This window comes from Oncorhynchus mykiss, chromosome 9, assembly GCF_013265735.2.
Source record: "Oncorhynchus mykiss isolate Arlee chromosome 9, USDA_OmykA_1.1, whole genome shotgun sequence".
In the NCBI taxonomy this organism is placed as follows: domain Eukaryota; kingdom Metazoa; phylum Chordata; class Actinopteri; order Salmoniformes; family Salmonidae; genus Oncorhynchus; species Oncorhynchus mykiss.
The window spans coordinates 42431054-42443684 of NC_048573.1; the positions used below are offsets into that span (position 1 = coordinate 42431054).

General features: G+C 43.2%; 1 protein-coding gene across 9 annotated transcripts in view; it reads right to left on the bottom strand.

Annotated features, from left to right (window-relative positions):
- Positions 1–5713: 5713 nt before the first annotated feature.
- LOC110532130 (polyhomeotic-like protein 2) overlaps positions 5714–12631 on the bottom strand; it is a 48051-nt gene continuing 41133 nt past the window's right edge. For 4 of the 9 annotated variants that reach the window (XM_021615755.2, XM_021615753.2, XM_036988047.1 and 1 more), the window contains 6 exons: positions 9726–9937; positions 9141–9273; positions 8224–8335; positions 7688–7814; positions 7260–7551; positions 6716–6870 (listed from right to left, as the gene is read on the bottom strand). In XM_021615755.2, coding sequence (XP_021471430.2) covers positions 6716–6870; positions 7260–7551; positions 7688–7814; positions 8224–8335; positions 9141–9273; positions 9726–9937 — 1031 coding nt within the window. Of the gene's footprint in view, positions 6871–7259; positions 7552–7687; positions 7815–8223; positions 8336–9140; positions 9274–9725; positions 9938–10421; positions 10608–10630; positions 11025–12631 lie in introns of those variants that run through there. The other 5 variants (XM_021615757.2, XM_021615756.2, XM_021615758.2 and 2 more) reach the window with 5 other exon arrangements.

The window sequence follows — 12631 nt, forward strand, 5'->3', positions numbered from 1 at the left end:
CTCTCACTGTCAACAGCGGTTATTTTCAGCAAACTTAACATGTGTAAATATTTGTATGAACATAAGATTCAACAGCTGAGACATAAACTGAACAAGTTCCACAGACATGTGCCTAACAGAAATGGAATCATGTGTCCCTGAACAAAGGAGGGGGGGGTTCAAATCAAAAGTAACAGCCGGTATCTGGTGTGGCCACCAGCTGCATTAAGCACTGCAGTGCATCTCCTCCTCATGGACTGCACCAGATTTGCCAGTTCTTGCTGTGAGATGTTACCCAAGGCACCTGCAAGTTCCCGGACATTTCTGGGGGGAATGGCCGTCGCCCTCACCCTCCGATCGAACAGGTCCCAGACGTACACAATGGGATTGAGATCCAGGCTCTTCGCTGGCCATGGCAGAACACTGACATTCCTGCCTTGCAGGAAATCACACACAGAACGAACAGTATGGCTGGTGGCATTGTCATGCTGGAGGGTCATCTCAGGATGAGCCTGCAGGAAGGGTACCACATGAGGGAGGAGGATGTCTTCCTTGTAATGCACAGCATTGAGATTGCCTGCAATGACAACAAGCTCAGTCCAATGATCCTGTGACACAACGCCCCAGACCATGACGGACACTCCACCTCCAAATTGATTCCGCTCCAGAGTACAGGCCTCGGTGTAACGCTCATTCCTTTGACAATAAACGCAAATCCGACCATCACCCCTGGTGAGACAAAACCATAACACGTCAGTGAAGAGCACTTTTTGCCAGTCCTGTCTGGTCCAGCGACGGTGGGTTTGTGCCCATAGGCGACGTTGTTGCCGGTGATGTCTGGTGAGGACCTGCCTTACAACAGGCCTACAAGCCCTCAGTCCAACCTCTCTCAGCCTATTGTGGACAGTCTGAGCATTGATGGAGGGATTGTGCGTTCCTGGTGTAACTCGGGCAGTTATTGTTGCCATCCTGTACCTGTCCCGCAGGTATGATGTTCGGATGTACCGATCCTGTGCAGGTGTTGTTACACGTGGTCTGCCACTGCGAAGACAATCAGCTGTCTGTCCTGTCTCCCTGTAGTGCTGTCTTAGGCGTCTCACAGTACGGGCATTGCAATTTATTGCCCTGGCCACATCTGCAGTCCTCATGCCTCCTTGCAGCATGCCTATGGCACATTCAGCAAAATGTGCAGGGACCCTGGGCATCTTTCTTTTGGTGTTTTTTAGTGTCCTAAGTTTTCATAACTGTGACCTTAATTGCCTACCATCTGTAAGCTGTTAGTGTCTTAACGACCATTCCACAGGTGCATGTTCATTCATTGTTTATTGGTCATTGGACAAGCATGGGAAACAGTGTTTAAACTCTTTACAATGAAGATCTGTGAAGGTATTTGGATTTTTACTAATTATTTTTGAAAGACAGGGTCATGAGTTTATGACTGAATCACAGTAAAAATAACAAAACCCTATTGAGTTTGTGGGTACTAAGGAAACCGATAAAAATGTCATAATAAAGTAAAATAAATTGTGGAATAGTGTCCACCTAAGTCTCATTTTTTTGATAGTGACTCTAAACAGGAACAGAAAGTTAAGGCTCTATTCAATCCGTATTGCGTGATTTCAGCATTACAGCGTGATTGAAATTTAAAGGCAATGTTCCCACGTTAGTGAAAACTGCATTCACGGTAAACACTGCATATGTCAGCTCAATGGAAAATGACCTTTAAATGTCTATCACGCAATCTGTAATGCTTGAGCGATACAGATTGAACAGAGCCCCCCCGTTAATCTTTCTGAAATGGACACTATTTATCAACTCAGTGTACAGTAAAGGATGTATCATATAGAGACAAGAAAAATATCAGAGGGTTCATTAACCCAATAAAACATATCAGATACCTCTCTTGGCTTCTCTTACTGTTTTCTGAGATCCCGAGATAACATGCTGTAATTATTACCAATCATATCCTTTTTGAGCCCAGGTTGGAGTGCAGTCAAAAACATTTTTTTTATTTTTATATCAAGATAGAAACCCAGAAACGGAACATACTGTATCACAGAGAAACAGAAAAGAGGAATACTGCTCTCTATTGTCCTGCTCCTCGTGGTTTTTTGCCAGATGTCTAATGCTGTTCTTATCATGGTAAGTGTCAATCAGCACTTTGGGAAAAACTGAGCTTTTCTGAATATGTACTTGAATGAGATTTGATGCATCCACCCCGATATGTTTATCTAACTTTGTAAAACAGTAGATTTGTTTTTTTTTGTTTTTCTTTCTAACATCACTCTTAGAGAGTGAGCTGGACACTATTATACCCATTGTGCCTAGCTGCTGCAATGATCCATTTTTGTGTTCTATTCTCTCGCGAGGAAGGAGATGTCCTATTCTCTCTGGAATCAGTGAGGAAACGTTGCTGGACAGTGAAGGGAGCTTTAAGCAAGACCAGCACAGTGGCTGTGTGCACACACCTTTCTCTCCCCGAAGAATTAATGCCTTTGTGCCAAAGCAAGGACGCCGGGGTATCCTTCGTAAGGTTAGGTGAGTTAAAGCTGCACTCCGTAACATTTTCCAGTAGGGGGCACTCGTGAGTAAAACTGCATCCGGAGCCTTAGCAACTGAGCTTCCAAACTGTAATTTTGAAAAGGAAGGAGTGACCCGATGATTGGTTGGGTGAAAAACATTGGCATTTTACCATTTATTTTCAAATATGGATAATAAAGTGTTGAAAGTCCATTGGCTAATTAGTGGATTCTTTCTGTAATATTGTGAAAAACTATAAATACCGTGTGTGTGCATTCACACGCTTCTAAATGTACAGTATTTAGATGGGTCGGTATGCGTTTGTATAAATACTTAAGGGAAGATTTTCTGTGCTAATTGTAGTGGTTGTGAACAGCAGGTGTGGCTGACCATCCGCATGCCTGTGAGATCTGCACATTTGCTACATGTACTGGCTGTTAAAAGGGACACCTGCCAACCTTTCTAAAAGACGACATCCCATTTCATTTTTTTGGTCAGTTTCAAGCAAAATATGTTTGGAGTAACATTAATATTTGTCAATTGCTGTAGTTGCTGGTTTCTCACCATGTCAGATTCTAATAAGCTTTATACTCATACTGTTAGTGGTCATGGCATCTCAGTCTATGCACTAGAGAAGCAGATATGAAAGACATTTTTGTATCAGCCAGTTGAATAGTTCTAATTAATTATTCTCTCACTTCCCCTGTTATTGACTGATTATGTGTATAGGAGACTCCACTAAAAATGTATTTCAATTAAATGTATTCACTAAGTAAAATATTCATAATAAATGATGACACGGTCTTATCACTGCAGAAAAGTGTACACAGATACCATTTTGAGGTTTTATTTTTGGAGTACAAAATGTGGTATACAAGAACTAGTTCCATAAATACAAATACTCAAGTTTAGAACTTGAAGAATGAAAAGTGAGTTTCTAATCCTAAACATCAGATACAAACATGATGCCGATGACACTTTGGTTTGAGGGTTACAACAGGTTTCAAAGTCTATAAAAAAGGCCTGCAGGACATGATGCAGTGATGACCAAAAAAAACATTGAGTGATTATCTATTAAAATCTGCATTTCATTGTGTAAACGATCCCTTCAATATGATACCGAGCACAAAATGGAATTGGGAATGGTGCTTTTCCCAAAAAATTTATTAATTTAGATCTTCACTAAAATCTATTCAAATGTCACAGGTTTTTCAACCAAAATAGGTGGGGGAACCTGAACGTCCCTCCATGTTCCTGTCCAATTAAAACCCTAGTAGTTTATCACACAAAATAATACAAACTTGGAATACAGTTGATTTTTCTTAGTTTCACACTAGAGTTTGTAAGAGTAATCGATTGCCATTTCCCCAGACTTCTGGAGGCCAGGGACCCTACCTGGTGGCTAGTTTGACAGACAACTACATATGGTTAAGGCTTGTCCCTTTGAAAATGTCATTGACACAGGACAATAAATTAAGAAAGCAAACTAAATTATTCAAATTTAGAATCCTTAAAAAAACACCCGTTTTCTAAAAACACAAGAAGCAAGAAATAAAAAGGATGCAATGATTTTAGGCTATTTTGTTGAATTTATATACAAAAACAGTTTGGAAAGTATCACAACCCACCTATTCAAGGCGTGAACTGTAACATGTTGTGTACTGTCCTGTGCAGTGGATGGTGTTTATAACCTAAACTCAAAATACAGTCCTAGGCAGGTTAACCACTTTCCCGCCAAGACCGAAATACCCAAAACGCCAACTTCCAGTCAAGAATCAAATATACACCGAGTGTACAAAACATTAAGAACACTTTCCTAATATCGAGTTGCACCCCCCTCCTTTTGCCCTCAGAACAGCCTCAATTTGTCAGGGCATAGCTTTCACCTGGATTCACCAGTCTATGTCATGGAAAGAGCAGGTGTTGTGTTTTGTAAACTCAGTGTATATTATCAATGGAGAAGTAATCCAGATGCAACTACCTCACAATTAAAAAAAAAAAAAAATGACTTACAGAAAGCTCCGCAACTTGTGACTGTCAAGTATATAAACTCAGCAACAAAAAAAAAGAAACGGCCCTTTTCAAGACCCTGTTTTTCAAAGATTATTTGGATTTTTACGAATTACTTCACAGATCTTCATTGTAAAGGGTTTAAACACTGTTTCCCATGCATGTTCAATGACCCAAACAATTAATGAACAAGCACCTGTGGAACGGTCGTTAAGACACTAACAGCTTACAGACGGTAGGCAATTAAGGTCACAGTTGTGAAAACTTAGGACACGAGGCCTTTCTACGGTCTCAAAAACACCAAAAGAAAGATGCCCAGGGTCCCTGATCATCTGCGTAAAAGTGCCATTGGCATGCTGCAAGGAGACATGAGGACTGCAGATGTGGCCAGGGCAATAAATTGCAACGTCCGTACTGTGAGATGCCTCAGACAGCACGGACAGCTGATCGTCTTTGCAGTGGCAGACCACGTGTAACAACACCTGCATAGGATCGGTACATCCGAACATCACACCTGCGGGACAGGTACAGGATGGCAACAACTGCCTGAGTTACACCAGGAACGCACAATCCCTCCATCAGTGCTCAGACTGTCCACAATAGGCTGAGAGAGGCTGGACTGAGGGCTTGTAGGCCTGTTGTAAGGCAGGTCCTCACCAGACATCACCGGCAACAACGTCGCCTATGGGCACAAACCCATGTCGCTGGACCAGACAGGACTGGCAAAAAGTGCTCTTCACTGATGAGTTGCGGTTTTATCTCACCAGGGGTGATGGTCGGATTCGCGTTTATTGTCAAAGGAATGAGCGTTACACCGAGGCCTGTACTCTGGAGCGGGATCGATTTGGAGGTGGACGGTCACAGCATCATCGGACTGAGCTTGTTGTCATTGCAGGCAATCTCAATGCTGTGCGTTACAGGGAACACATCCTCCGTCATGTGGTACCCTTCCTGCAGGCTCATCCTGACATGAACCTCCAGCATGACAATGCCACCAGATCTCAGGGCTAGGGCCATTCCCCCCAGAAATGTCCAGGAACTTGCAGGTGCCTTGGTGGAAGAGTGGGGTAACATCTCACAGCAAGAACTTGGAAATCTGGTGCAGTCCATGAGGAGGAGATGCACTGCAGTACTTAATGCAGCTGGTGGCCACACCAGATACTGACTGTTACGTTTGACCCCCCCCTTTGTTCAGGGACACATTATTCAATTTTTGTTAGTCACATGTCTGTGGAACTTGTTCAGTTTGTATCAGTTGTTGAATCTTATGTTCATACAAATATGTACATGTTAAGTTTGTTGAAAATAAAAGCAGTTGACAGTGAGAAGACGTTTATTTTATGCTGAGTTCATATATTTTTAAACCTCCCACTTCAGGCTGGATGTGCATTTCCTTTTAATTTAGCAAATATGCGCCTCATATTTTAACTCTGCATTGTTGGGAATGGGCTCGTAAGTAAGCATTTCACTGTAAAGTCTACACCTGTTGTATTTGGTGCATGTGACATGTGTAGTTCATAAATGCATAATCTGAGCAGAATTACTTTACCTCAATTAGCCACAAAATCTTAGTTTGAAAGAGGCTGTTTACTGGAAGCTGTGCCGTGCCATTTTCCCTACATTTTCCCCCATGTGGGCCAGCCCCCTAACAATTCGAGTTCCAACCAATGTGCTTCAGCCCCTCACTATTTGAGTGACAGCTAGCAAGACGCACACAGCAGAGAGAGAGAGCAATGACGTGATGCACATATCGGCACATATGTTACGTAGTACGCAATTTTCAGGGACCACTTTTGGCTCGTGAGCGCTACTTTCAGAATTACTGGCTAAAAAAGTATACAGATGTACCAGAGAATCTCTAACTACTAGTAACGGCATTTATGAACTTAAGTACCACCTTGTCCATTTGAGTCTAGCTGGATAAGTTCCTTGTGCACAGTACAACATCCACAGTACAACTCATTCAGTAGCTAACGGTTCCTGCATTGCATAGGAGAGTCCAAAGAGGCAAAGCTCTAAACTCAGATAGCGTTGTCAATATGCTATGGACCATCAGCTTCTATGAAACAGAGACACCTTTCGTCCATCCTCCACCCCCGTGGGACCAACCTGCCACAGCGGTAGGCTTGAGCCTGGTCAGAGTACCGTATAAATACGGTGTTCTGGACACTTTCCGGCAGTGTGGAGTGGCTCCAGAGAGGAGGGGTTACGAGTCTCTCAGCATACTGATCTCGGCAAAGAGCTTGAGCGCAGGCCCCAGTTTGATGTTCATGGTGCCCATGAGGTGGTCCTCTTTCAGCAGCAGCAAGGACTGGCCGTCGATCTCCTGCGAGCGGAACTCCTCGGCTATCGCCAGGCAACCTGGGAATATAAACAAACAGCCTGATGAGTTAGCTTTATAGGAAAGATATATATTAAAATAATAACATTACACATAACCACCAGGTTCCAGGCAAGTATTTTCTAAAAATCACTCCTGCTTGATTTATGACAGGGGTCAGGTCAGCAATTTTGTTCGTGGAACCGATATTTATGTTTTAGTGTTGAAACAAACTTTGATTTAATTTGTATTTCAACTAATCAAAAGACTAAGTTTGTTGACTGAAGTAGGTATGTTACTACTGGGCTAAAACAAAAGCCTGCACACCCTGCATTTCTCCAAAAGCAAGGTTGGTGACCACTGTTGTATTGGGCTGCTACTCTGCCATTTAGAAACTGTTGGAGTAAATGGAAAATGTCGCAGTGCCCACCTGGCAGGGAGCAGATGAACTCGTAGACCTCCTCCACGTTCCACTTGGCCGGGTCTCTGGGCTGGAAGTGCTGGGAAAGGAGGGGCAGCTCTTGTCCACCGCCCTCCATGTGCTCTGCCCCTCTGCCCGCCTGGGACCTGGGAGCACTAGAGCTGGCAGCAGACAGTGGGGGTGAAGGGGGACCCTCGTAGCTGGACATGTCTAAACACTGGCTGAACTCTCTGTGACCAGGGTGAGAGGGGTGGCTGGACGTCACCGATCCACCCCCAGGTTGTTGCCCAGTAATGGGAGTCTGAAAACACAAAGGAAAGATTTAGCTTTAAAGTGATTATTGCCATTCTAGCCAGAAAGAGGGTCTCAATGGAAATATGTTTATTAAGTCATATAGTGCTTTTATTCTTGATATTTTGTGAACAGTGCCATTTCACCAGTTTTTTGGTCTCGGAGCTTGATTTCTGGTGGTTCCCATTGGATGTTCTCTGCTTCTTCAGTTTCTCCATCGTGGTTTGTCGATTTGGAAAGAGGCCCATTCGCTTTGTACACCCCACATTGTACCTGCACAAACATTTTATATGGGGGGGGGGGCAATGTATCAACAAGTAGCTTGGGTAACTAAGTGTTTCAAAGGCTGAGCAAGCCATTTTTTTTTAAATTGTCAATTAATAAAAATAAAAAAATCTGACTAACAAATTAAAAGCTCAAGTAACAAATAAGCCAATTCATGTATTTGTTATTCCTGCACTTGTGTACTACTGCTGTAATTACTGCAGCAACAACTACTGGCGAAAATGTAATTCAGGATGCCTGGGGTATATTCATTACACCACACCTTTGCTAAATGTTTTTCCAATGGAAAATAGAAGTTCAGATAGTCCCTCCCTGTTGCAGTCCGTTTCCTTCCGTTTGGTGCCTAATGAGTACAACCCAGATCTCAGTCCCAGCATCTTGTCTATCTAAGCCTTACCGTTTGGCACACACTGTGGAGCAGAACCTCTTGGATCTCTTGAAGTTGTAGGCAAAGTCCACTCTGCCACACAGCTCACACGTCAGGGTGGGCTCCTCTTGCTGCTTCAGCTCTGCACAGCAACATGGGAACCAGGGGTAAAAATACAGTGGGTATTAACACTGAATGCCAGTTGGCATGACAGGCACTGAGTGTGGCATGGCTTCATGTCTACGGAGGCAAGTGGTTGGCTGACTTTCCGATGTTCAGAGACTTGACATGAGACTGATAAAACACTAAAGACAGTCCTACAGTACGGATCAATAAGATCCAGGTAGCCAATCCCACAATGAGAAGCTTGTAGTTCTGGGTTAATAGGCCTTTTCTCGTTTGGGCAAAAGTCCATCCTACATCCTCTCTCCTCTGCGACCTGGATACTGATAAGTGGTCAGGGAGTGTGTCAATTCGTTAGTAGGCAAATGAAAGACGGTCCTCCACTCCCCGATAGCCTCCTTTTGGCGAGGAAGCACGTGTATCCTACAGCAGAATAGTTTTGATATCTACCACACCCCCTTTGAATCAGCTGTTGTGCATGCTTTTCTCCTCCAACAATACACATTTAAAAACAATGTTACTTGTCCTTTTATCTATAAAATGTCTTGCACAACTAACCTAAATTTGTTTTTATCCCTTTACACATTTCTTTTGGGATTCCCCCCCTGTAAACGTAATTTGCAAGTGGAGGAGCTTCTCATTTCGTATAAGCGCATCTTCGTCCACATTCACTCTCCTCGACCGCCTCTCCTCGGTTACCTTTGACCTTTTTGTAAAGGAGGCAAGAGAAGACGGAGGAGAGAGGACGCAGGAGTTGAGCAAATCTAATTGAGAAAAGGCCATAGAAGTGGGCCAAGCAAGATGTCTTCTGGCTGGTCCTTTACCTTGCTGTGATAGGTCCTCCATCTCAGAGTCAGTGGTGCTGTTGGAGGAGGTCGTCGTCTTCTCAGAATCAGAGTGCGTCTGCTGTTTGTGTTTCTTCAGGTTCTCGATCAGCAACGACAACGGGCGTTCCACCTGAAAGGACAGAGACAATTCACGTCACACATGCTGCTTACACCGGTGGTAAAATGCTGTACACTACACAATGATATGAATGGTTTAGTCTCATTTAGTCCACTAGAAGGAAATGCACTACTGGTCATGTACATGGATAACTATGTGTCCTCATGGTTCAGTTGACTCCAAAACAGGCATGCAGGGGCAGATAACGCTGGTCAATTATTTGCCCAGTGGGCCTGTCTAACTTCTGTTTTTTTGCGCAAAATGATTCTTATTCGGCTAATAATGGGGGCCTAAAAAAAAAGAAGAAATGGGCCGGTGTGGGGACCAAGAGGAAGAGAGTGTTAGAAATGCCATGGCCGATTTCTGGTCCCAGTCCGCCTGTGTGTGTGTATGTGTGTGTGTGTCTCTGCTTCTGAAGAGCCATGTGCCCAGTGGGTGGAAAGCTTCTTCAGAATCCTACTCACAGGGAAAGGCTCTGCTCCCTCCTGGATCACAAATCCCTCAATAAAGTGGGTGAGGATCTGGGGTTTCACTATGGCTTGAGGCAGTTTGCTCTCGCCATTCTGTGGGGTACTGCCTGTCACCATGGGCGCATTGTTCCCATTCCCTGAGGTCATGACTGGAAGTGAGCCTGCACCTGGTTGCGCATTCAGCCACTCAGCGTCTCCCTTACCTGCTGGCATAATGGCATATTTGTGAGTAAATAAAAAGGAAATATTTGTGTAAAATGTTAACTGGCGTGCAGGAGTCAGTGCTGAAGTAATAATAATAATAATAAATAATAATAATAAAGAGAGAATGACCAATCATGTAACAATAATGATGAATATGGACATGTTTTACGCAGTGAAGAATTAATGATTCTAGAAGAAAATCTGGAACACTTTCGAAATTGTTTTGTTTATTTTCCTCGCCGCATCATTCTACATCTACAAAAAAAACGACTTTCGTCAACAAAACAATTAAGAATAGTAAGTGTATTTAATACAAAGAATATGTACTGTATCAACTAATCATTAATGATCATTGCGCAAGGTGCTTATTGTCCCACATGCGTATTGTTCCTAATAAATTACGGTATAAAAGTGCAAAGGTTTCGTCGACATCATTAAAACTACATTTGCCCTCTTTTGAAAATTAGCTTAAATTGAGAAACGCACCACAATAAAATGACAAATATAGACGCTCTGATTCTAACGTCCCGGTCAACACCGGAGCGAAAGCACACCCAAAGACAGTACTCCGTGGCACACCCCTTTGTTCCACTGCTCCGAGCAACCCTTCCGTTCATATCTCGTCCGCCAAGGCAACATGGAGCAAACAAATCATGTTCTCAAACATTTCACAAATATTCCGTGGAAATACGCACCCGTTACATAAGTAGAAACTACACAAGCAATGCAATCACATCGACACTTTTTCGTATGCTTTCTTCAGTTTGTTCGGCACTATTATCCCTGCAAAAGTACACAAGCAAGTAGCCTTTGTATGCCTGAACTGAATAGAAAATAAAGCGCCCCCACCATTGGACCACGCAACTTGGAATGTGATCCAATGGTGACGAGTAGCTCAAAATCACTCCCTCTCTGATTGGTTGGATTGGCTGACTATATTTTCCACTCCCACTGCTTTCCAGTACAATCTACCACATTGGTGGTTTGATTAAAATGAACCGCGGAACACTGGTATATGGCCCGTGAACAAGCAAAAGTGGGAGGTGCGCCTCTCTATTCGAACAGTAACAGTAGTTGTCCATATAATAAAAGTTTTAATTTGTTTAACTATTTAACTACTTTTCATTGAAATGGCAGATAGTTGTTATCAAAATATCAATTTGAAATTTGAAAACACAAATGTCACTTTTGTTTTGAGCCGACTTGGCCGTTGGCCAGAGGGACCCTGGCTCACTGCAGCTCTGTACCAAAGAGAATGCAATAAACTTTCACCCATTGCAAACTCTTCCCACCCGGGAAACCTGGTCCAGATAATCGAATCCCCTCAATATTTGAGAACTATATTGGCAAAACAGAATTGAACGCCTGTATGTAAAAATGGCATATTTTCATAGATTTAGTGACAAATGTTTGGAATGGGGAAAATTGAGAGATGGATTTTCTCCACTTTTGAGCTATGGGCCTAAAGGTATAGGACCTCCAACTCTTCCATGACTTGTCATTATGTCAAAATATACCACGAATAGTAAAGACTGTGTTAAATTACATGTCATGACATATACATAACACGTTTTTCTGACACAAGTATTATTTAATTCAGCTGTCTGTCACAAGATGTCCACAGGCAGACATGCTGGCCTAGGCTTGAGGGTGGACCAAGGTTTTAGGCATCACTGGACATGCTAGATCAAGGTTGTAATTATGACCACCTAACAGTTACACTTAGAGGAGGATTGTGCCATGATCACATGGTGTACTGCTGTGATTCAGAGTAGCCAAGTAGCAGTGGCGGCCACTTCAGTCTCTGCAGAGTAATAGCATCCGGGCCTCTTGAAAGTATATTATTCATGTTTGAATGTCTGAGTGGATGTGTCTCACTCAGATACACCTGTCAGACATGACAAGCCTTTAGGAAATAAAGCACTCCCACAATTGGCCAGCGCAACTTGGAATGTGATTCAATGGCGGCGAGTAGCTCAAAAGGAGTACCTCTCTGATTGGTGGACTTTATTTTCCCCTCACTGCTTTCCGGTGCACCGGTATATGGCCCGTGACGTGAACAGGCAAAAGTGGAAGGAGCGCCCTTCTCAAATCGAACAATTAGAGTAATTGTCCATGTAATATATGTTAGAATTTTCAAACAATTTTTCATTGGGATGGAAGATTTAAAAAAAATAAAAATATCACTTTTGCATTTGAAAACACAAATGTCACTTTTGTTTTGAGCCGACTTGTATACAAATTCTTTTCACCTGCTGCAAACTCTTCCCACCGGGATAACTTGGTCCAGATAATCGAATTCCCTCAATATTTGAGAAATATTGGTAAGACGGAAGCGGAAGCCTGAAAACTTTCCCATGGCGGGAGTGACAAAGCCTGGCCCTTTCCCGTAATTATGGCAAAAGCTGTCACGTTCCCCCAAGTGGCAAGGTAGGACAATGGACTCTGGGCCATGACAGATTTAGTATTCTGCTTAAGGGGAGCGCTAGAGTGGGGATGGCCATTGTGCCTGAGCTGCCCAAGCATACAGATGGATGTGAGTGAGTGAGTGAGTGAGTGAGTAGGTTGTTGGTGGGTCATGGGTTGGTGAGTGAGTGAGTGAGTGAGTCATTGAATAAGAGAGTGAGTGAGTCAGTGAGTGAGTGAATGGATGGGTGGGATGTCACATTACTGTAACAAATTGAACAGCCAGTCAG